Source organism: Marmota monax, unplaced genomic scaffold, assembly GCF_021218885.2.
Source record: "Marmota monax isolate L192 unplaced genomic scaffold, Marmota_monax_Labrador192_F-V1.1 WCK01_AAM20220418_F8-fsc00041, whole genome shotgun sequence".
Taxonomy (NCBI): domain Eukaryota; kingdom Metazoa; phylum Chordata; class Mammalia; order Rodentia; family Sciuridae; genus Marmota; species Marmota monax.
The window spans coordinates 10,996,628-11,021,896 of NW_026695238.1; the positions used below are offsets into that span (position 1 = coordinate 10,996,628).

A 25,269-nucleotide genomic window follows, 5' to 3' on the forward strand; every position below is an offset into this window, starting at 1 on the left:
TTGATGTGACTATCTTCCCCTGGACATGCAGGGGTATACAGAGCTATTCCTGAGGTAGAGTTTCAACACAAAATCTCAGCAGAGCACAAAATAAAAAATAATCATGAAAAAAATTAAATTGGCAAAATTATCAAATCAGAGCTTGTGAATAATACTGTTTTCAAAGTCCAAGAGCAGCCCTTAGAAATGGGACCAGATCTTGTTATTCTATCAGAGAAGTGCAGAATTGAAACAGAGATATACTCACGGGAAGAGGAAGAAAAATGGCTCACCAGACAAGACAATGTCCCGGGTGTTGACTACTTAGATCCGATGAGCACCTAAGCCAAGCAACAGCGTCAGCACAGTTAGTATGTCTGTTCAATAACAGGGACATCACCTCCAAGATCATGGTTTGTTTCCATGCCGTTTGCATGTTCTTACAAGTGACTGGAACTAGAATTTCCAGTTACTGCTATTCAAGGGGGTCCCCAACATGGGCTGTTCGTCTGTGATGAGTCCTGCTGACTACACACAGCTCAGCCGGGCTCACAGACATCTGCTTCAAAGCTGAGCTTTTGTTGTGGTTTTGAAAAGGCTCCCTGGAGCCCGTAGTTGCAGACCGTGTCGATGTGTGGCCACCTGTCTCAAGCTCTCCTTCTCAAAAGCCTGCCTTTCCATTCACTGATTTGAAAACCACCACAGTTGATGTAATAAGGTCAGAGCTTTGTCGCCATGCCCATGTTCCTGGGTTCCTCTGGTTGTGGCTGAGCTGGGCTCTGTACTTCCTTTCGGCATTTGGCAAAGTAGAGAATGTATATGCTTCTCATCAGGAAAATGCCAGCGATGACTGCAAAATAACTCCCGTAAACTAAAAACTGGAGAAAAACGAATAATTAGCCACATATAAAATCTGACCACCTATGTCATTGACCTCGTGGAATGATGCTGTCAGTTTGCTTGGATGATGGGGTAACTGAGACCCAGGATCTGAGGATGGGTCATGTTGATTAGACAATCCGCTCTTCTATCTTAGAAGAATCAAGTGTGAAAATATAAGCAATTCAGGGATAGGGAGTCGCTGGTTTGGAGGCAGATTGTCTAAACTCTAATCCCAGCTGCTGTTATCAATAGTGAAAGCACATTAGATCCTACCGATTTATCTGGGTGTCCATGTTTGGAGGCTGGAATAGTGCTTTGTGCTATGTCTCAAACTCTTGGCTTGTGCCACCAGGCCTGACTTACGTGCAGTGTCTGTAAGGGAGAATTTAAGACCCCAAGGCTACTTCTTACCTCCCTTACCCAGGTAAATATTGACCTTCATGGTGTTATAATATAATTAAGGAATCGTGTGTTTTTAAGTTTGCCTAGCCAAGGAATTTAAGAAATCAAAATATTGTTAGCTGTTGAAGAACTTTGGAGGTAACCTAGTTATTCTACATTCCCAGCAACTACATGAGATGGAAAACAGAAGTCCTGGAGCTTACCTGCGTGGTGACTGGCAGGTTGAGCCCTCTCTGATCCACCACAATCACAGTCATGACAGTCTGAATCACTAAGGCAATAAAGGTGTTCATTCCGAACACCAGGGCATAGCGCTCCACGCTTAGGTTCACCGCGATCTGAAATCTACCATGAGATGTCAGACAAGTATTTTAACCACAAGATACAGGAGAGTCTTACCTTCAAACGCTAGCAACTGGAGAGAACACAGTGTTGTTAATTGTACTTCTTGTCTAAATCCCTCAGTATACACGGACAGGCAGAGCAAAGGAATTAATATCATTAAAGGCTGAATTAAGGATAACATGGGAAAAGTCCTCCTATCCAACTTAGTGCGTGCCAGAAATTAAGCCTGAGTGTTCTAGATTCTCATAACATAAGAATATTGGCTGTCATCTGATCTTAGATACTGTTTCCCAGTGATTTTTTTTTTTTTTTTAGTATTATCTGTTTACTGCCAATTGCTGGCATTGACAAAGTTTGGTGTATGAATTATTCTTTGGAAGATCTAGACCTTGAGTGCTTGTACAATTGAGTAAATCTGAATTTAATTTGTAATTATATAGATTTTTAAACTCTTAATACATTCTTTGAAATACAGGTGAAAGGCTTTGGTCTTTGAATTTTTTTTTAATGTAAAGAAAAAACATAGTCCTATCTTAAAATCTTTACCTTAAAAAACAACAACAATAAAAACCTCCAGACAAGAGTTTGACCCATTAAGCCAGGGCAACACAGGGGAAAAATAAACTTGCCAACTTGTTTCTTCTCCTTCCTTTGTCCCATGATGCTTTTCCTGCAGCTCTAACTCTATGTCTTGTCAATTGTTTATCAAAAACTTTTCACAAGTTAAAAACAAATCAACCTGATAAAGCTGCCTCAACTTTTTTCATGCACCTTGAAATTCAAGTGTTTCTCATCTCTTTAGTTACTACTAAAGCACATTTCCTGTATCCAGCTTTAACTATACTTATATGAACCATATCATTCTTTAGTAATTTTCTAAAACATCTCTCTGAAAAAAAATGCAAAGATTATTGGAAATTCTATATCCCAGAGATGTTCTTTGAGAAATAATTAAACACCATTTGGTTCCATGTATCAGGGCAACCACATGCTTCTTTTAATATTTTTATCTACTTTATTTCAGTATTCAATTTTTTTATAACTTTCCCGAGAATATTTGGTTCACAGAAAAGTATGTGCTTGGAATTACTAAAGCAGCTAAATGAGATTAGGGATGAAATCTAAACTTAAGCATTTAAAATTAAATCACATTACACCTTGTTATGGAAAATTGTTGGAAATAAAAAATAAAACCCTGATGAGGTACCATTGCTTCTGTTTTATCACGAAGAATTGCTGGAGATTAAAAAAAAAATCACTGAAACCAGACAATGTATCATTGCTTTTGATTTAGAAGGTAGCAGAACTTTTTCCCTGAATGACTAATCTGAGCAACATTCAGATAACAAATGGTTAAACGGAAAGATGACTTGGTTGCATTGGGTTTAAAATTAAGTAGTTTTAATATTGCAATTAAATTTAATATCGAAAGTAAATATTGCAATCATTAAATGTCACAATTGATTGCAATAGTGTGTTTTAATATTGCAATTACATTCAACATTGCAATTAATTAAAATCCTTCTGAAGTTCTCAGAGGAACTTCAGGAATAGAAGAGTAGAAAAAAATGCTTGGTAATACTCACACTGCTATGGTTATGAGAAGCATATAGCTGGACTTGAACACCAAATAGCCAGTGTAGCACACCCAGATGCTGAGTGTGTAATGCATGAGGAGCAGAGACCCTGCACTGAACGTGGAGAAGATGGCCAGAGCCATCTCCCCTAGGAGATCCCAGTTGATTTTCACATAACCCACTGCGAAGGCAGCCACGGCCCCTGAAAACAAAGCACGGGGAAGATCAACATACTGACTTTGCACACAGAAACCATCAACACACCTCAAACACTCAGCTCTTGAGCAATTCTGAAAGATGAATACATTGCTTTCACCAAAATTATGTGATCTATCTGAATGAAGATCTATCCTTATTCATCCAGGTTTTCTTCTCTTTTCACTTCCTATTTTCCCAGTTACTTTGTCATACACTTTAAATTAGTATCTATAACATACCAGGTATTAGACTAGGCAGAGGGTCCAAAAAGGTTCCTACTCACAGCAGGAAGGTTGGATAATTGTCAAGAGATTGGATAATTGATGGTAATTAGGGTTAGTAATTGTGGTTCTCCTTAACAAAGTGAAAGGCATTTAAGTTTCAAAAGACTGAAAATTGATGAATTAATTTTCCCATATGTTATCTAAGAATGGGCCATATCTACAAAGGAGTATTTCCCCCAAGAATTTGGAAGGTAGGAGCAATCATTCCAATGAGCCAATTTGGGCACAGTTTTGGTTTTCAGGAGTGACACTGAAGCCCCCCCAAAGATAGACAATAACAAAACAAAGACCACATGAGTTTTCTGAAACTTTTTGAATGAGGGTGTGGAAAGACCTCACTTCCTAAAAAATATCTTCAAAGCCTCATTTGACATTTAAGTTTCCATTTACAAGGCTGTAAATATTTATTGTAGAAAAAACTTCAAAGGCAGATTTCTCTCTGATATTAGAGTCTTGACTCTCACACCTCTTCCATGTCTTATTATTTTTTTTTTTTAAAAAACAACATAAAACTACTTTTAAAAATTGGTGGTGTATAGGATTGCTGGGATGAGTACTAGTTAGATCATTGACAAGACTCTTTCAGTGAGATTTTTGGAAACCTTAATGTATTTTCTAAAATGATTAATTAAACACTCATTACTTAGGCAAATCTTTTTCCTTTTGATATTAAAAACAATTCTGAAAGAACAGGGAATACTACGTCACTTGTCCAAATGATGAAATGGAGCCTGAGGAATTCAATAACAATTTATTTGGTTCTAAGGTCTGAGATCTCAAATTACTTTTACCTATACCCAAACATTAAGTAAAAGGTTATGATACTCCCATTTTTCCAGAATATTCCAATCTTGAAAAAAAAAATTAGCATGCTTCTGAACAGAGCTAATTATTTACCACTCTGGAAATGTTTAGTACTAGGAGAAATGAATTTAAAATGTAGCCCATCAAAGGAAGATAAAGTGATGTTTACCTACCTCCAAATGTTGCAATAGCTTCTACTGCTCCATTATAGATGGAGGAATCTTGGGATGAGGCCTTGTCATCCCACAGGATCTGCACATAGTTCAAAACCTGGTTAAAACCCGCTGTGGAAAGAGCCCACCACAGGGACCAGTAGAAAAGACGCTTGGAGGAGTAGCACTCCCGCAGATCCTGGAACCACTGCACGCAGCTCCTCAAAGCCTCATGTCTGGGCTTGGGGCTGCTGGGCTGGCTCTCCTCCCCATGCCTGGAAAGGGTGCCTGCTTCTTGGTGGGCTGCTTCGTCACCTCTATGGGCTTCCTCTAGGACAGCAGTCTGTCCTGGTGTCTTCTGAGAAGCTGGTTTGCTGGGTTTTGCGTGGAAAAACATGCTCTTCTTGGGCATTGGCAGAAAGAGTGAGAAGAAGAAAGCCACGGAGACAGAGGCCAAGGTGGTGACATTGAGGTGGAAGTAGGACACGTTTGCCAGGGAAACCAGGAGCTGGGCCAGCACCGAGGCCGCTGTGTAGGCCACCAGCGTGACACTCCGACAGTAGCCGCTCACCTTCTGGTAGTGCTCTGGGCTGACCACACTGTAGATGTAGGCATAGTAGGCCACCTCAGTGGCCGAGACCAGACCATAGACAAATTCAACAAGCTGCATGATCTTCACTCCTTGGCCAAACAAGAGCAGCAGCCAGGTGACGATGAAGCTTATCCCCTGTAAGATGATGACCGGCTTGTAGCGGACGTAATCAGTGAGGACAAACACGGGGAGCAGCAGCACCAGGTAAGAGTAGGTCCAAACAGGAAGGATCTCGTTGGTGATCTGCAAAGTGAGACACAGCGTGACCACGAGCCCCGGCCATCTCTAGGGGACCTGCAGTGAGCATCTCACTTTCCGTAGCTCACCAGATATTCTTGTGGAATCACATGATTGAAAACAGATTTTTAAGGTAACCTCTAAAAGATATTCCCCTTTCCCATGGGGGTCCAAAAACAACCAGAACCTTTCCCTCCACCAAAGAAAGGTGGGGGGATCCTATCTAACTTACATACTTACACTATCCCAGTAGAATATATTGGGAGAGTGGGTAATCAGAATTTTATTTTATAGTAAATTTAAGTTTTAATAATATGTACAGTTAAGTGTATTAGTTAAAAAGCTACCTCTGCCCCTTTGGTTTTCCAAGTCTTAAAAAAAATAATTCTTTTTTTTTTTTTTTTTTTTTTTTTTTAGTATTAGGGATTAAACCCAGATGCACACTACTTTTGAGGTCACTCTAAATTCAGAAGGTTGGCCTTGAACTTGTGATCCTCTTGTCTACGTGTCATGACTCACTGGGATTACAGGTGTGACTACCATCCCTGGCTCCTTTGTTGTCTGCACTGCTTGGAGTACTGAAACCGTTATCCCAAGTGATTTTACAGAACAGGCTTGCCTTTCAGCCCTGCCACCTCACCACCAATCAGCCCTCTAGGTGGAGCCACCCATAACGTTTTCATGGCTGTGGCTGGAGCCGGTAAAACCAGCCCAGGATACTTTTCTAGCCGGTGGGGACATTTTCTGGTTGCATTCATTATAAAGAAAAAGAATCTTTTTGGGGAGAGGGTACTGGGAATGGAACTCAGGGGAGCTTAACCACTGAGCTACATCCCCAGCTCTTTTTATTTTAAGACAGGATCCTGCTAAATTACTTAGGATCTCACTAAGTTGCTGAAGCTGGCTTTGAACTTGCCATCTTCCTGCTTCAGCCTTCCAGGTTGCTGGGTTATGGGCATGTGCCACCCAAGTCCAGTGAGACAGATCTTTTAAGTAAGAGAATTTGGCTTTCTAGGGAAGGAGGGAGTGCTGGGAGAGAAAGCTGTCAATGTCTCACCTGCTGCTAAATAATTTTTTAAAAATTGTTTTTGGTTGTACATGGACTCAATACCTTTATTTTATTTATTTTTATGTGGTGCTGAGGAGAGAACCCAAAACCTCATACAAGTTAGGCAAGTGTTCTATCACTGAGCCACAACTGCAATACCTACTAAATAGTTTTAAAACTGAATAACAACCTAAAGAAATATGGAATGTGTCACTTAACAATGAGGACATATTCTGAAAAATGCGTCACTGAGCACTTTTCATTGAGAAATTTTCTTTGTGTACTTACACAACCCCAAATGGCATAGATTACTACATGCCTAGTATGACGTATATATGGTATAGCCTATTGCTCCCAGGCCATGATGAACAAAACACCAGGAGATTAAATTACATTCAAGAGAAAAAGATGTGGTCAAGAGATGGTGGCAAACAGGAGATATGTAAACACACACAAGCAATAGAGATGTATGAGGCTGCTGCTGGTGGTCCTGGGCATGCTATTCATACTTGTCTTGTTACAAGTAGGACTATATTCTAAAACAGTGATTAAAAACCACAAAGTGGTAAATGCATAAACCAGGAAGTCATTTATTATTATTAAGAAGTATTAGGGCTAGGGCTGTAGCTCAATGGTAGAGTGCTTGCCTCGCACCACATAAAAATAAATAAAGATTTTAAAAAAAGAATTATTGTTATAGCCAGGCATCACATACATGCCTGTGCTCTCACAAGTTTGAAGCTACCCTGAGCAACTTAGTGAGAGTGTCACTCACAATAAATAATAAAAAAAGGGCTGGGGGGTGTGCTATGGCTGTGGCTCAGTGGTGGAGTGCTTGCCTAGCATATGTGAGGCACTGGGTTTGAGACTTAGCACCGCATACAGAAATAAACAAATAAAGGCATGATGTCCATCTACAACTACAAAAATAAATAAATAAATTTAAGAAAAAGGGCTGGGGATATAGGTAAGCGGAAGTGCACCTTGGGTTTAATCCACAGCAAAAAGAAAGGAAGGAAGGAAGGAAGGAAGGAAGGAAGGAAGGAAGGAAGGAAGGAAAAATACATATACTATATATGGTACACAATTATACACATTATATTTTTATATGGATGGCAGTGTGGTAGATTTGTTGAAACTCATATTGATACAATCACAAGAGTAATGCATTGTGCTGTTACTTAAATTGGCTATGGTATCACTAGATGAAAGGAAGTTTTCAGCCTTTTCAGCTCTGTTGCAATCTTATGGGACCACCATCATGTAGATTCTTCGATGACTTTGTTATGTGATGCATAATTATATTTAAATTTTCTATTAGATATTGTTTATACCCAGCAGCCTTCCAGTTCACTAGGACTAGAGCCTGTGCTTAGAATTGACATTTTTTAGGGTAAGTATAATGAAGTCAATAAAGATCTGAAAGGTTCCTATGCATTGAGACTAATGTCAGGACTATTATACAGGTAATGTGCTTGGCTGCCCAGTTTTGCAAATGTGAGGAGGAAGCATAACTCTATTGTGTGACAAGTACTATGAAAATGGAACTCACTGAGGTTTTCAAATTAAATGAGACCTATGTCCTTGTTCAAGTCCTGTAAAACTGAAGTCCATTAAGATATATATGTGTATTAACTTACCTCTGTGCTGGTCAGGTTTTTACTTGGTCCAGATAAATATGGGATAAGGAATGGTTCTGAGGGTCTCATCATGGAGAAAAATCCAAATAAACAGAGGATTACAGTGGGATAAATCCAGGAATTGCTCGGTGAAGTTCTCAAACAATCCATGGCTAATCAAATGGAAACAAAAACAAAAATTAATTTCTTTCTTTCTTTCCTTTTATTTGGAGGTGCTGGGGATCAAAACCAGAGCCTTATGCATGCTAAGCAACTGTTCTATCTCTGAGCTCCATCTGGGGACCCTCTACATGTTTTATGAAAGGCTAGAGTTTCATCCATTTGTGTTGAAACAAAAAGGTGAATAATGAATAGGTGTTCTCAAATGTTGCTCAGGTGAGTCAGTCATGCCCTCCTCTGTCAATTAACTTCTTTTTAATTATCACTGAGGGAAGCAATAATGGTTATAAGTAGCTAGTAGTTATTGATAAGCAGTGGGCCAACACAGGCACGAACCTAAGGAAAACGCTAGCCAGTGGACTGGTATACGTGGGCCAGGTAAAGCACTTCCAAGAGAACAGATGGAACTACTCCAACCTTCCACTCTCTGCCCACTCCACTAGATAGAGATTCCGAGACTGTCAGCACAAGGGCAGCAATTGTTTATTCACGCGTTCACCTCTCCAGCCGCCTGTACTTGCCTAGCATTTTGCCAGACACAGAATAAATACCCAAGATATTTGTTAGGTGTGTCCCATCTTCTAAGAATTTATAATTCTTCAGTTAAAAGATTAAACTGGACAAAGACCTAACTTGCTGACTTTTGTCACTGGTAGGCTATTACTTTTTTATTTGTATTTTCTTTTGGGGGGACACTGGGGCTGTGAATGCTGGGCAAGCCCACCACCACTGGCCACACCTCTAGCTCTTCTACTTTTCACCATAACTGGGCTCTTCTCGAATCCTGCGGTTTCACACCACTCAATGTGGGCAGGTAGTCAATTAATACTTTATACTTTTTCCTAGCATAGACATTACCTGAAATTCAAACTTCAGACATATAACACAAGAGGCTCTCATTTGTCATCACACAGCAAACAAACAAAACTAGCCTTATTTTATGGTGGCTGAACTTGAAAACATTTGTTTTGTCTTGATGATTACAGTGTGTGCAAGAATGCTCATTCCTATTCCTTCATGTTTGAGATTCAGCTTAGTTGTATTTTTTGGTGGTCCTGATTGTGGTTAACTTCTGAAAATATTCACAAGAAGGAAACTAACCTGTTGTAGGATGCTTTTCTGTGTATTATCTTATCAAAGCCTCATAGCAACTATAAAATACATCATTTCCCCAAATTCTGAGTTGACTGTATAGAAAATCTGTGATGTTCAATGACTACATTCAAACCACATGGTTAAGACCTGAAGCCAGGGGTCCCCAGCTCCCATCAGGATGCTCCCACCACTCCACTGGCCTCACTCCTGTGGCCCCTCCTCTCTGCTGCAGGGGGTAACTAATGACACCCTCTTTTCACAGTGAGGAAAGGAAATGTTTTCATAAACATGTCCACATGTTGTGGCTTAATCACATGTGTGGCTTAATCTAGAGAGCTTCCAGAGGCTATGAAGGTTTGAAAGTGGGCCAGAGAGAGGTAAAAGGGTGCTTTTTCCAGAAGAACTAGTCTCCTGGGTGGAACTCCAGGTGTCCAGGCATAGGATCTTGCTGAGTCATGCCACAGCTTGTCACCTACCCAGCTTTGTCACAACGTGGCTCCAAACAGATGCATAGTTTTTCTCTTAAGTTAAATAAGGTAAACACCATTTTTTAAGAAACAGTGTAGAGAACAAGACGATCAGATTTTGGAACCAGGATTGTGACAACAGTGAACAATGATGACAGTGTAAAAGTTCTGTCCAGGGAAAATCGGGGTTGATGATCCTTGGCTTATTCCTTCACACCAGAAGTCATGGGCTTTCTCTTCTTCCTGGGATGCTGCTGGGTTTGCTGGGAACTTCTCACAGGAAAGGGCATCCTTGCTAGTCAATTACTAAGGTCATCTTTTGAAGGGTGATCTTGATGGGGTGGTATGTGCTGACTCTACATCTGGAACATTCTGTCCATCTGTGCTGACCATGGATTTGACAACCAACTCCAAGTCATCTTCTCCATGTATCTCAGAGACCTAGAACTACTCCCATGGTTGCTGGCTGTCAGAAGGCCCCCGGATTACTTAACTGTTTGTCTCCTTATGCTCTGGATATTGCTGCCCATCTAGATATAGCTGAGAAGGTTAAGCAGAAAAATATAACAGATGTCCCCTAGAGAGTGAGCCCCAGGAGGGCAGGACCTATTGTCCGGTTCACTACTGCACACTGAGTGTCTCAAACAGTGCCTGATACATGGTAGGCCCTCAAGGAAGACGCTGAATAAATGGAATAAACAAACAACTACAGAATGATTAGTTAAGAACAGGCAAGGTATGGGAGCTGGGGAAGGCAGTACTGCAGAAAGGATAACTACCCCAACCCCAACCCCTGCCCCGCTGAGAATAAGAATAAGTGCTGCCTGGTTTTCCAGAGTGAGCTTCTCTTTCAAGTTTCATCAGTGAAAGACCAGGGAGATCCTCGATTCTGCAAGAGTCTTGCAGTTCAGTTTCTCATCTGTAAAATGGGACAGCAACCTTGGCTTCACCAAGATCATTAACTCTCCTCCGGGGGAGCTTGTAGCCTATGGTCTCACTAATACATGGAAGTCATATCTGTCATATTTGTCACCATCTTTCATTTTTATTTTTTTTTAGCAGTTGAGATTGAACCCAAGCTGTTCTATCACTGAGCTAAATACCCCAGCCCCTTTTATTTTTTATTTTGAGACAGGGCCTTGCTAAGTTGCTGAGGCTAGCCTTCAACTTTTGATCCTCCTACCTCAGCCTCCTGAGTTGGTAGAATTAAAAGCATGCACCACTGAACCTGGCTTTCTGCTACTTCTAACCCAGTGACTGTGTCCCACAGTATGTTAGTGTATATTGTGACCACATATGTATGTTTATATATTGTTAACCTAAACAAAAGTTGCAGAAAAAAACTTAACTATACTCTGTAATGCCTTCTGATATTTACTATTTTTTGCCTCATTAAAAAAAAAAAGTGTGCTTGCCACTCACTGGATTTCTTTGACACCACAGTCTGAAAAACACAATATAAAACAATGGAATTGGAATGTTGCAGATACCGCTGGGCTTTCTTGATATAAGGTAAGAGGAAAGATTAGTGAGGCTGGAATTAGAAACACTGAATCCAAGTCCAAGATCTGATGTGAAAACCAGCACAATTCTTATTCCCTCTGGCTTTCCTTTCTCCTTTGTTTGCAGGAGAATAGTAACTGTTTCTCACCTTATGAAAAAAGCCACAGCTCTCCCACCAGGTACCTTAGTGTCCTACCATTCCATATCCAACTCTGTCTATTTTGGGCATTTCCAAACAAGGCCACAGATTTTTATTGCTTCCCTATTGTTCTTTGAAGAATGATAATTTCCTTGCTAAGATATCTAAAGCTACTTCATTGTAAGAGGCTCAGATTTTTTCTTTCTCTCCTATAAAATGTAAAATTTATTTGTATTTGACTTGGTTCAAGTTTGCCTGGAGTGGCTTCTCACTACTTTGTTTTCATCTACCTTGGGAAGATTTCTTTTTATGTCACCTCTTACATGCTTGTAGTTTCTTGGTATAAGAATTCATTTTATTCTCTTCTCTTTTTCCAATTATTACCATGTTGTTGACTTTTTCCACTTTGAACCACTTCCTTTAGTTGTTTTTTCCTTTCAGTAAGAAATAATACCATATTTGAAACTAACATAATTCTTTTTTTTTTTTTTTTGGTGGCAGGGATTGAACCCAGGGGCACTTTAACACAGAGCCCCTGCCTCAGGCCTTTTTTGTATTTTACTTAGAGACGGGGTCTCACTGAGTTGCTTAGGGCCTTACTAAATTGCTGAGGCTGGCTCTGAACATGATCCTCCTGCCTCAGCCTCCTGAGCTGCTGGGATTACAGGTGTGTGCCTCCATGCCTGACAACTTAATTCTTACATTGACTGCAAGATACACTCATTGGCCATCTTAATTCTGTAGTATGGGAGGAAAAAAGCTTTCTTCTTCTGTTTTGAAAATAGAAGAAGAAAGCTTTACGTCATTGCCAGGATCCCAGAAGTGAGCTACTAGAGAAGGTTAGAGCACATTTACTAATTCCACTGCTGAGTTTCCTTTAGTTAGCTTTAACTTACAGAGTTATTGTGTACATTATACCCTTCCCCAACTCGTGCACATAAACGTCTTCAGGTGTTGACCACGTATATATTGGGGGAAGCATATGTGCTTAATTGAGAACTTAAGTCAACTTGCACCTTATCTAAATTTCAGATATGGACAGTGTCTTATTTCCTAACCCTTAGGTAACATGTGTTTATATATACAACAAAACTCTATGGCTGCAGATATTTCTAGGTGTATTCCATTTGTGTGGAATAGGCAACTATTAAAAGCCAAGAACTGCAGAAACTGGCATCACAGGAGGGCTTCCAGAAGCCCTGTGTGGGGGGAGGGTTTCCACCCAGGAGGAGCCTTAGCTGATTGAGTCTTTCCAAGAGAGGAGGACAGTGGAAAGGAATCTCTTCTTCAAATCCCCTCCCATGTTTGCTTAGAAGACATTGTCAGAATCAACCCAGATGCCAAAAACGTTCAAGGAAACTGTCTAGAATCCCGAGTCTCCACCCAATTCCAGTCCAACCCTTCTGCACTAATCACTCTAGCCCTCTGAGACAGGGTGCCTGACAGGGCACCCAATCTTCACATTCCTCCCCAGAGCTTTACTGCAGTCAAATGAGAGCAACAGCTTGATCATTTAAAATAATAATCTTACAGCCTCAAAATTCCAAAGGGTTTGGGCAGCTGAGTCACAGACATATGCAAAAGATGTCACTTGTCCCAAGACACAAGGAGCCTTAGTGTGTTCCGAAGGAAAAGCCAGCTGTTTTATTGCCTTCTGCACACAGGACAGAATCATGCTGTGACCATAGGTGTGGCAGGTGTTCCCCTCACACCAGGCACACTTTGGACACCAACTGGGTGTCTGCTGATTCAACCCAGTCCTGAGGCTGTCCACCTGGAGAAAGTAGATAGCGTCCGATTCCCCAGGTTAAGGACTCAGTCCCACTGAGCTGCAAGTAGTAGGCTGTCATCTATACCTCTGACAGACTGGCTATAAACTGGGTTCCCACTACTCCCTTCTTGAGTTCAGTTAATTTTCTGTGATGGTTCCAAGAACTCCCCTGAACATATTTACTGCCTGCCCCTGCTTCCCTGGTACTGGGGATTGAACCCAGGGGTGCTCTACCACTAAGCTACATCCCAGCCCTTTTCATTTTTCTTTTTATTTTGAGACAGGGTCTTATTAAATTGCTCAGGCTGGCCTGGAACTCACCATCTTCCTGCCTCTACCTCCGGAGTCACTGAGATTACAGGCATGTGCCACTGTTCCTGATGGTTTGCTGGCTTTTTATAAGGGCTATTTCGAAGGACATAAATGAACAGTGAGATGAAGGATGGACGACAGGAGGAGGTATGGGGGCCATGGAGCGCCAGTGCTTCCCTACAAGGGTGCCAGCCCACCAGCATCTGTGTGTCCAGCAGACCAGCTCTTCCATGCTTATGGTTCAAGGGTTTTCAGACCTTGATCTCCAGCCGCCCCCACCCCCACTTCCTGGTATTCAAGCCCTCTAATCTGTAATCACTGGGTCTCCCCAGTGACTAGTTCTAGGGGCCTCACTCTAAGATAAGCTCATTAGCAGAGATCCAGTGTTATCCAAGGGTCATTGTGAAAAACACAAACATTCCTACCACTCAGGAACTTCCAAGAGTTTCAGCTTTGTGAGAGAAACCTGGGAAGATGACCAAACACTGCATTTTTCCTAGTAGTTACATTTTCTAAGGAGTCCACATTTTCAGCTTTCCATACTGCCAGTCAAGCCTCTCATCAGACAGAAGCAAACTAAAAGTCTGATTACTAAAAATAAAAATATTTGCTTTTAGCTGATAGCAGAGTATAACAACAATTATGCCTTTTATCATCTTATTATTTAAAATAGAGAATTTAATTTTGAATAAAACATCCAAATAAAGCAGAGTTGCAGTCTGCTTAACTCAAGGCAAGTTGCTGGAGGAGGCCTGGGTTAGTAATCCAGGCAATTTAAAGAATGAATCATAAAAGAAGGGGGGGGGGAGGGAGGGAGGGAGGGAGAGACAGGACTACGCTATCAATTGGATTTCACAGCTATTCATCCAGAGATACCCTTTAAAACATGTTAAGGGAAGGTGCACACTTAAAACTTAGTGCTGACATTAGACAAAAGAACTGTGTCCAAATAAATAATGAATTCCTAAAATTCAACAATAAAAGATGAGCAAAAGATCTTAATGCTTCACAAAATATAGTGAATTATCAGGAATCACAAGGTAAAATGATGAGAACATCTCACAACCACTAGAATGGCTAAGCACAAAAAGACAAGCAACCAAATGTTGGCAAAGACTTTGAGCCACTGAATTTGTATACACTGCTTGTGGGAATGTAAAATGGTAAACAACTCTTTGGAAAATTATTTGCAGTCTATCCAAGAAAATTCGTATATTCACAACAGCAAAAAAACAAGAAGCAACTGAAGTGTTCATTAAATGGGGAATGTACCCAATATGGTGTATATTAACAACTAATAGCAATGAGCAATAAAAAAAAAAACAGTGCACTACTTCAAAAACTTGGGTGAATATTGAAAACAGGATATTGTCCCAAAGAATCCAGACACAAAAATGTACATAAAGTCCTAAAGCAAATAAAACTAATCTATGATCAGTTTTTGCCTGGAGTAAGAGGTAGGAAAGAACTGATTGCAAAAGAGCACAAGGCACTTTTGGAGGTGATAAAATGCTCTGTATTTGATTGTAGAGAGGGTTACAAACTGCTGTCCAAAGTCACATGCTGCATGCTTATAATGTACAGTTTATTATTTGCAAATCATACCTCAACAAAGATTATTTAATACACGGAGCAGAACAAATGAATGTTAAACACCATTCTTCCTAAAAGAACCCAGACACAAAAAAGACAAGCTGTATGATTATATTTGTATCAAGTCTCCAGACAAAACCACAGTACTTTATGCTGATATCAGAATTATCATTTCTGAGATTGGGGGTCACTGACTGAAGAGGGAAACTTTTGGTTTGATTAAATCGTCTATGTTTTGATGGGGTAGAGTTACATGGATATATACAATTAGAAACAATTAAACTTAAAGTCTGTATCTATACCACATGTGACTCACTCCTCATTTTAAGCAAATGCACCCTTTCCCCCTACACAACTCTCTCAACTTGGACTTTCGCTACTGGAACAACTATGAAGGTTAATCTCAAATTTCAGCACAGGGCAAGACTTCTACATAATCACAAAACAGAGCAAGATCTTTGAATCTGGGTCTGTCCCAGAAAGTTTAGATTGGAAACAGTGCCCATACATCAAAGCTAGGACAGGCTAACAAGTCTAGCAAGTCTGGCCAAGTAGAACACTCTTTAAATTAATTCAGTGAGAATGGGTTACCTGTTCCTCCTGTGCGCTAAATTTCTCTCTCTCCGTAATCAGAATTGGTGTCCTGACTTCAAAGTGAACTCCTGCTCTTTCCAGCTGCCAGCTGCTGCAAATCCCAGTCACAATGCCCCTTCTTCCTCTGTCAGGAGCCTTTCCTCCTCCTTCAGAACTGACCTGTCACAGCAAGATCTCCCACCCCTTTTCCAAGGTTGAGTCCACGCCCTTCAGCAACCACCCTCTTTTGGAATCCCAAAGGAAAAAAACAGATTCTACAGCTACACGGAGGAGACCTGGATGCTTGGTGGGGGAGGGGGAAGACCTTTCCTGAGTGCAGGGGGTGGGGAGAAAGGATCACAAAGGTCTCCAGAACTTTCTCGACATGACCATTAGACAGACACTGAGTCTGAGCGAAAGAAGATTTAAATAGGGTGCCACAAACCCGCCTGACTAGTGCCTCGGGACCAGACTGCACTTCCCGCAGGAGAGGGTGAGAGCTAGGACCGGGATCCACCTATGTGTGCAAGAAGGAGCAAGGTCTCCACCACGATGTTGAAGATCCTGTTTTCAACAACATCTTCAAGGTTCAACAGTCTCCATCTCTACCCCCCCTCCCCCTTCTTGTTTCTCCTCAGCCCCCAAATCTGCCCAGGAACAACTGTCTGGCCAAGCCCTGCTGGCAGCTCTGGACTGCAACAGGCTGGATGATAGAGTAGGGTGGCCTTGGGTCTGACCATTTCCCAGTGCACCAGCCACAGTCTGGCAGTTTGGAAGGTCCAGAGCTGGGGGAAATTCTCCCGGGACTCCCAGAGCCATTGCGCCCCTCTGTACTCACTGAGACTCATGAAGCAGGACATCTACCTAAGCAGAGGACTTTAACACTCCCGCCTACAGCAAGACACCCGTGGCCGCCCTCTCGGAGATTAAGCCCTGGAGACTCAGACCCACAGTGACACCTGTGGCGTGCGGAGGCTGCAACTGTGAAGAAGTAGGGTGCTGGGGCGAACAGGGTCCTGCGCGCTGGCTGTGCGCCCTGGGGAAACAGCAAGTGAGCGCATACTCGCTGCACCAGAAGTGCAGGGCATTCTCCTTAGTCAAGATTCAATTGGGCATCGTGCCCAAGGGAGGGCAAGCTTACCAGCAGCTGGCCCCTGGTATAAGCCATTCCACTCCGAACACAAGGTGCTTTTCCAGCCTGGGAGGTTCCATCAAACCATCCTAAGAGATTTTACGTGACAGGAACATCATAAGATCTCTGTAGCCTTTAACCCTGGCTTTTTTTTTTTTTTTTAAGTATGTAAAATCCTGTACTAATTGTACCTATCCGTTCTGTTTCTCTTACCATCTTCAACACTGTGGTACACTCTCACCCTCTCTTTTCTTGCTCATCATGACACATCAAGGAAAGAAAATTACAGACCAATATCCTTGATGAACACAGAAGAAAAAAATCTCAATAAAATATTAGCAATCTGCATTCAAAAGCACATTAAGAAGATTGCACAACCTGATCAAGTAGGTTTCATTCCAGTGATGCAAGGTTGTTTCAACCTATCAAATTAATAAATGCAATTCATCACATGAATAGAAGCAAGGACAAAAATCATAAATCATCTCAATAGATGGAGAAAAAAGCCTTTGACAAAATCCAGCACCTATTGATGTAAAAAACACTGAAAATGTACGGATAGAAGAAACATACCTCAGTGTCATAAAGGCTATATATGACAAATCCAAAGCTAATATCATATTGAGCAGAGAAAAACTGAAAGCATTTCCTCTCAAATCAGAAACAAGACAAGGACATTTACTCTAACTATTCCTATTCATATAGTTATCGAAACTCTAGCTAGAGCAATCAGGCAAGAGAAGGAAATCAATGGGATACAAAGAGGAAGAGAAGAAGGCAAATTTTCTGTTGCTGACAACATGCAATACTTTCTAAGAAAATCCAAAATGTTCCACCAGAATACTTCTAGAGCTGATGAACAAATTCAGCAAAGTAGCAGGATACAAGACCAATATACAAAAATCAATAGTTTTCCTATAGCATCAAAAAACAAAACAAAAACAGAAAGAAAGAAAGAAAGAAAGAAAGAAAGAAAGAAAGAAAGAAAGAAAGAAAGAAAGAAAGAAATTATTGAATTATTGCTTGGGAATAAATCATCTAACCAAAGAGGTGAAAGATGTCCACATTGAAAACCATAGAACAATGAAGAAAGAAATTGAAGAAGACCTTAGAAGATGAAAACCAATCTATATTGCATTACATATATTCAATATTCCTGTTCTAAAACTGTATCCATTATTTGGATTCTCCTTGTCTGACTGTAACAACCTTACTTGTTTCCTCACTAATGAGCCTTTAACACATGTTTATTTTTATACTGGCAAAGGAGTCATGACTTTACCTTTTTAAAAATATTTTAAGATTTTCATCATGTCTCCAGCTTACCCAAATAAACTCCTATTTATTCTTCTGAATTGAAATTAGTTGCTACTAGTTGTTAAATTATTAAATCAACTTTAACATTTTGATACCTCACTGCAAACCTTCCCAGCCAACTTTGAACTCCAGCCTACGTCCAGGTTTGGGTTTGCAGTGTGGTTCAGTGGAAAGAGCCTGACTTTGGAGTCTGACACTCACCTTTCCTCTGGGCTCCACCCTTGCTTATGGCATGTAAGTAACCTTTCCAAGCCTCCTTTTAAAATGCAGGTGTTTATACCTCCATCACAAGACAGTCTTGGGAAGTGTCAATCAGGTTCTTAGCAAATAATAGATACTCTATAAACCTTCTTTCCCATTCCTTCTCATGCAGGCACACAGTGTAAATTCAACCAGAATTGGTAATTCTGTGCAAAGTCCAGGGACAGTAATCTCAGAAAGGTACACAGTAGATAACTTTACCTTAGCTGCTAAGGCCAAGAAATTAATCTTTGACTAGTTATACTTGTTAAATCAAAGATATAGGAGTTCACTGTTTCAGATGAAGCTCCCTAACTTAGGGTCTCATAGAGAGGCTATAAATAAAAATGGAGTCACTCAAGCCCAAGTTCCAAGCTGAAAGTAAGTTGTTGATCAGAATGAAGTTCCTTCTGCTTTAATTCTTCCATAAAAGAAGTAACCTGAAATAACCTGATGCTAGCTAATCAGTTGTTTTTCTGTTCTTTTGCCTTTGTCCCCACCTGCTAAAGGACTTTAACTTGACCCATGGATTCTTGGTTTTGTTTGTGCTTTCTTCACTCTTTCTCTGCCTCAGCCCATTGGAACACTTACTCCATGTTACAGTTAAGTGTTGCACTAGAATACAAAATAAAGCCAATTAAGACCACAAAGCTAAATTGCAGTAATTCTGTACTTGGACATTCTTGAATTACATTTGCGCTACCCAACTTCTTGTTCTGTTATCAAATATGACTGAACAAAATTGGTATTTCTGTCCACTTCAGCTACTTCTAAGTGTGAAGAAAAATATATCTGGAATGTTAGTTATGTTTTGGTCTATTTAAAACAAATTCCTTAATAAAGAAACACATTTTGCCTAAGCAGAAAAACTGGGTTCTAATATTGGGTAAGAACCAATCACCTCTGTGAAAGTAATTTTAAAAACTATTATTTTCTTCATCATTTTCAAACTTGAAGCGTGTCATAGGCTCCAATCTTCATGCATTTTCGGCTGGTGACTCTGACCTGATTAATAGATGTCATAAATGTTAATTGATGATCAAGTATCTCTTCCAGGAGTGTTACTGCAAGACGTGGTTGTGTTTTCTTTTAGTTTCAATCAAAGCAGTTCTCGATTGAGTCTATGTTCTCTTAATCTCACATTCGTTTTTCTTTTCCTCACTAGAAAGGACCTCTGCCCCATCTTCGGTTTGGGATTTGGAATTTTGCGCTAAAATTTCTTTTCAACTGAAACCTGTGAAACAGGGTGTGACCCTGGGAGTTGCTGATACTTTGACCAGAGTCGTGGTTGTATTTAATCTGCTTTTCCAGATGGTTGCACGGGAGAGTTCCAGCCAGACTTGGCTGGGCGGGACCCAGCCCCAGGGCCGGCAGAACCCAAAGGGCGACCGCACCGGCAGGCGCTGGCTGGCCGGCAGGTCCCGCAGAACGCAGCTGCAGTTAGCCCCAAACTGAGAAAGAGGGGAGAGGGCTTCGCCAGGGGGCGCAGGAGTTTCTCCAATTAACTCACCCAGAGATGTTCCTGGAGAAGCGGTGTCGCTCACTTGCCCCCAACAACCAACCACCGGTGGCCTTAGGTGGACCCAGGAGGTAAGGAAGGCGGGGGCGGGGCCGCCAGGGAGCCCTGACCCGAGGCCACACCCCAACTTTGCATATGCTAATTTAGGTTCCTAGGCCCAACTTAGCTATGAGCCCTTTTTTGCACAGAAGAAAGCAGTAAAGCTAATAAGTAGATAATTCTGGATTTTAGCTGGGACATCCTGGCTCCAGAACCAAAGTTTTTAATCAGTGTGTGCGGGTGTGTATGTGTTTAAAGGAGGTGGGGTGGGATGGCCCTTTGAGAGTCTTTGATACAAATAACTCATATATTAAAGTAATACTTCTTATTAAGCGAAGTTTTTTTTTTTTTTTAACATAAAGTTGCTATTGATTAAACGGAAAATTTTCAAGTAACTTTTTAGCTATCTGTTGATGGAATTAAAAACACTCTAACCATAGACATTGACGGATTTCAACTGGTTACTAGCAGAAGTAAAATTGGTGAAAAGTCCTCCAGGTGTCTTGCATACCTGTTCCACTGGTTTGGATTTTTCGTGCTCACCCTCGGATGATTTATGAGAAGTCCGTAGATTACTGAGCTACTTGTTGTGCAATGTGTTGTCTTTGCAAATTACTGCATTCTCCCAGAGAACATTGTGAAACTTTGTGAGAGCTGAAGATGCCCTGATTTCCCCCAGACCTCTCCAAGAGAGATGATCTCAAGTGGGATCTAGAGAAATTTACTTCTGTTTCTCTCTTTCATACCCACTGTCTAAGTCGGAGAGAGATGAGAAGGAATTCATTCATAGCAACATAAAGGTCACTTTGCAAATAAGAAGATGGTGAGATCTAAATTTTATTCCATGTGATCCAGTGGTGGGAAGGGTATGGGTGGGGTCATAAATGACAAGAGATTGGTCATATGTTTCTAATTGTTGACTTGGATGGTGGTTCTTAGAGAAATTTATTGTACTATCTCCACTTTTGTGTATGTTTGGCATTTTCCATAATAAAAAATAGTTTTTAAAGGAATCATTCACTAAAAAATTCTTTATTAGCAGGACATGATGGTGCATGCCTATAATCCCAGCAATTTCGGAGGCTGAGGCAGGAGGTTCATAAGTTCAAGACTAGTCTTAGCAACTTTGTGAGACAATCAACAACTTAGCAAGACCCTGTTTCACAATAAAAAGAATTAAAAGGACTAGGAATGTAGTTCAGTGGTAAGTGTTCCTGGGTTTAATTCTGAAGAAGGAGGAGGAGGAGGAGGAGGAGGAGGAGGAGGGAGAGAAGGAGAGTGCCGCAGTCTGGCTGGGCACAATTTAGGAGCCACTTGTCAAAAGAAACTAACTTTATTTTTAGAACCACACACACCAAACAAAACAGCTCCTCAGGAAAAGCCCTCAGAGCCCAACTGCCACCACCGGCTTCCCACAAGCCTCTCAACCTCCCCCACTCCTCCTGCTCTTGAGGCCGATTGGCTGGGTTGCGTGGGCGGAGCCAAAAAAGTCCCCCAATGAGCAGCTCCCAAGTCTGAAAGGGCGGGGAAACAGCCCAATGAGCATCACCCCAGCTGAGCCAATCAGCTAGAAGTTGCTGGGGCTGCTGTGAGCCAATCATCAGCTGGCAGTCTGAAAGTTTGCTGGGGCCCTTTGGTCTGTGGCTCTCAACAGGAGAGGAGGAGGAATTGTTATTTATACAGTAAATGCTATGTGCTGCAAACTGTTCTAGATGCTTGGATTCATCCATGAACAGAGTTCAAAATACCTGCCTTGAGGAATTCACACTCTGGATGAGGGCAGGATGCAGTAGAGGGAACAATTGTAAACATAAATTCATAAATTTTATGGTATGCTGGAAGTAGTAAGGGCAGTGGAAAAGAAAAATAGAAGATCCTGTGAGAATGTAGATCTGGTGAATGAGAGGATTCGGGTCTGAGACTTGGGGTTCTTCCTTCACCTTACAGGGGAGACTGAATAGGAACAGAAACAAGGGCACAAGAACAGCAGTGAGGTGAGGAACTTTATTAGGAAGGAGAGAAGAAAGTCAGGGGAGGAAGTGCTTTGGGAAGGAAAGAGTGTCAGTTTACCAGATGTCATGGGAGGCCACATGACTCCCCCCCCCCCCACCATGGGGAGAATGGTCAGCTTATCGAGCAAGTGAATCAAATGGCTCTTTTTTTTTTTTAAAGAGAGAGGAGAGAGAGAGATAGATGAGAGAGAGAGAGAGAGAATTTTTAATGTTTATCTTTTAGTTACTGGCAGACACCAAATGGCTCTTGAGGCTGTGCTCAGCAATGTGGCTACGCTGGTGCTCACAAAAATCTATTTGAGTAGTTGGTATAAGAGTAGAAAAGGGTGACCAAGCAAAGAAAATCTGACATTAGGAAGCTGATGGTGTAGTTGACTCTAATTTATCTGTTTCCCTCCTAGATGCTAACCAATGCTTCAGACATAACTCAGCTGCAGGCACTCCCAAGAACTCTAGGAGAGACAGAAATTTCCCTGTATGACACTGTTGGCCAAAGTTTGGGTATCTATCTACTCTCAATTTTTACCTTCAGTGTAAAGTGCATTCTAGGACACTATGAGACCAAGCATCCGCTAACTGAAAGCTCTCCCAAGTCTTCCAATGTCACCCACTATCCATTGTGCCATCATCCTCGCCCATGAAAGGGAACACATCGTACAAACAGACAAGAAACACAATCAGATAAGGAGAAAATTTGCAAAAATTTATTTTAAAAGTTTTTTTTTTTTTAACAGAGACGTAGAAATAGGAAAGAAGTTAGTGAATGTATAGTATGAAAAAAACAAAAAGTTTATTAACATTCATAATTTTTTCAAGAAAGTGAAATATTAGCTATCATATATATATATATATATATATATATATATAATTTATTTATTTATTGTTAAACTCATAATATAAATACTTTTTTTTTTTTTGCGTGTTGACACTGGGGATTGGACCCAGGGCACTCTACCACTGAGCCACATCCCCAGCCCTTTTCATTTTTTTATTGTGAGCCAGGGTCTCACTCAGTTGCCCAGGCCAGCCTGGAACTTGAGATCCTCCTGCCTCAGCCTTGGTAGGAGCTAGGATCACAGGCATGTGCCATGGCACCCAGCTTATAAATACATTTTGACACGAGTGGCTATACTTTTACCATTATTGTTGATAACATATGCTAGTATTTTATTTTTTCTTCCGAATGGAGATGCAATTACAAAGAAGAAAAAAAAATAGTTATCAGATGCTAAGTCCTAGAAGACACAGAGGAAGAAATGGAAGTAGTCATGACATCACTGTGAAGGGAAAGAAACAACCCTGAAACCTTAGAGCACGATGGTCAGAAAGAGTAATTCCAATGCATCTAGTAGACAGGGCAGGGAGGAGGCCCACAGGAGAGGTGGAGGGAAGTCTTACCAAGTACTTGGAGCAACCACCATCTCTCAGCCTAGAGGCAGAGCCCCAAGGCCGCCTAGCAGCAGCATTGCTTCTGACTGCAGCACTTCTGCTGGCAGCAGCCCTTCCCACAGCCACAGCTACAGGAGCGGCAGCAGGTGCGGCGGCAGCAGCACGTCCTGGGGGTGCAGCAGCCACAGCAGCCACAGCAGCCACAGCAGCCACCACAGCCACCACAGCCACCACAGCCACAGCTACCGCAGCCACAGCTACCGCAGCCACAGCTGCCGCAGCTACCACAGCTACCGCAGCCACCGCAGCCACCACAGCCTCCACAGCCTCCACAGCCTCCACAGCCACAGCAACCCATGTTGTCAGTAGAGAGGACTCAGGTGCAGAGAGGAGAGGACTCAGGAGAGGAGAGGGAGGTCTGGAGCCCTTTGCTTCAGGGGCCATTAAATACCCCTCTGGGGCGTACCTTGTGGCACGTGGCCACTTCCTTGTTCCTGAAGCTCCCCTGACAGAATTTCACAAGACCCTGAGTGGATGTCCTCATGGAACGCTCTTCCCCTTACACATGTGCTTATTTTAGCACTTACTTCCTCAAGTTGTGCTTCTAATAAAAAAGATTTCTAAAATATTTAGCTCTGCTCTAATCTACGCCTTCAAGGGCATGCGTGACCCGCTGAGTCGCATCTGATGAGAGCTCATCACCTGTTTCCCACGTGTGGGACGCCTCACCCTAGTGAAGACCTCGGTTTAGCAGATCCTTTTCTGTGATCAAGGGCTCTCTGCCTAGTGGAAGAGGAGCTGGCATCTCTTGCAGAGTGACAAAGGCCCCCAAAGCCTCTTCTCACATGTCCTGAGGTTTTGATGCTAGAATGTCAGTTTTTTCATTTATTTTCAGGTTGATGTTTGTCCTGGAGTCACAATTCAAAAGGCAGGAATATAGGATTGGAAAGAATCGCCTGGGATTGGAGGCCTTGTCATGATGTATTTTAAAATGAGCATGCATTTCCCCTTTTTCCTCAGGTATCCATAGGGTGGTGGGTGGTGGATCCCAAAGCCCCTGCTACCAGCTGGCTTCATGTCTCTTAGAAAGCCACCACCTGTCTATGACTCAGTTTCTTTCATTGAGATGAAATCATTTTAAGTTAAAAAAATACTTTATGCTTTTAAGGCAGTTTTAGGGTGGTAGCAGAGTCGAGGGGAAGTAGAAGGAGCTCCTGTGTACCTGGTACAAGTGGCCTCCTCTCTGTCACCATCTGTCCCAGAGGGTTGTGTTATTAATGTAGATGAATATTAACATATCCTCACATACAGTCAGTAATTCACACTAGGATTCCCTCTTGGTATTGTGCATTCTGTGGGCTTGGACAAATGTAGAACCCTACTTATTCATATCATATGTGGTATATAGAGTAGTTGTGTTGTCTGAAAGTCCTCTGTACTCTGCTTATTCATCTTTTCCTGGAAAACACTGGCGTGAAGTAAGTTTCCTGTAGTTATTGTGACTTCGTGAAGTAGTAGTCAAGATAAATGTGCCATTATTATCATATTATTTCAGGCCTGACAACACAAATATAAACAGCACATGAATTACATAACCTTTTTAAAGAATCTAGACTTGAATTATGACTCCAACTTTCTAATAAAGGCAAGACTAAAGAGACAGCAAAATGGTTAGCCAGTGCAGTGGCACACACCAGTTATCCCAAAAAGCCCAGTGGCTGAGGCAGAAAGATCTCAAGTTAAAGCCCAACTATGAGAAGTTGGTGAGATCCTATTTCAAAATAAAAGATTAAAAAGATTGGAGATGTAGCTCAGTGGAGAGCGCCCTCGAGTTCAGTCCTCAATACTGCCAACACACATACACACACA

The 25,269-nt window shown here is 41.6% G+C and overlaps 1 protein-coding gene and 1 long non-coding RNA gene across 4 annotated transcripts; one reads left to right on the top strand and one right to left on the bottom strand.

Annotated features, from left to right (window-relative positions):
* Positions 1–610: 610 nt before the first annotated feature.
* On the bottom strand, positions 611–20,037 carry Slc19a3 (solute carrier family 19 member 3). Of its 3 annotated transcripts, none has more exons than XM_046439956.2 (6): positions 19,952–20,037; positions 8,141–8,292; positions 4,645–5,458; positions 3,195–3,387; positions 1,467–1,608; positions 611–857 (listed from the first exon to the last, which is right to left on the bottom strand). In XM_046439956.2, the coding sequence occupies exons 2-6, from the start codon at positions 8,288–8,290 to the stop codon at positions 699–701; spliced, it is 1,458 nt and encodes a 485-aa protein (XP_046295912.1). In that variant the 5' UTR covers positions 8,291–8,292; positions 19,952–20,037; the 3' UTR covers positions 611–698. The 3 variants fall into 3 exon arrangements, with proteins under 3 accessions (XP_046295912.1, XP_046295913.1, XP_046295911.1); XM_046439957.2 differs by lacking the exon at positions 19,952–20,037 and adding an exon at positions 16,894–16,975; XM_046439955.2 differs by lacking the exon at positions 19,952–20,037 and adding an exon at positions 15,771–16,042.
* On the top strand, positions 8,276–14,367 carry LOC131423985 (uncharacterized). The gene is made up of 3 exons (XR_009226282.1): positions 8,276–8,515; positions 11,305–11,373; positions 13,559–14,367. It is a non-coding gene; the product is annotated as an uncharacterized LOC131423985 (long non-coding RNA).
* Positions 20,038–25,269: the final 5,232 nt, after the last annotated feature.

What these genes read in the sequence shown, in the direction of transcription:
- Slc19a3 (XM_046439956.2), bottom strand. Translation starts at nt 8,290, where the DNA reads ATGGATTGTTTGAGAACTTCACCGAGCAATTCCTGGATTTATCCCACT. An exon ending in CTTCTCATAACCATAGCAGT is followed by an intron (nt 1,609 to 3,194) that starts GTGAGTATTACC and finishes ATCTCATGGTAG; the next exon opens with ATTTCAGATCGCGGTGAACC. An exon ending in ACCTGCCAGTCACCACGCAG is followed by an intron (nt 858 to 1,466) that starts GTAAGCTCCAGG and finishes GTTTTTCTCCAG; the next exon opens with TTTTTAGTTTACGGGAGTTA.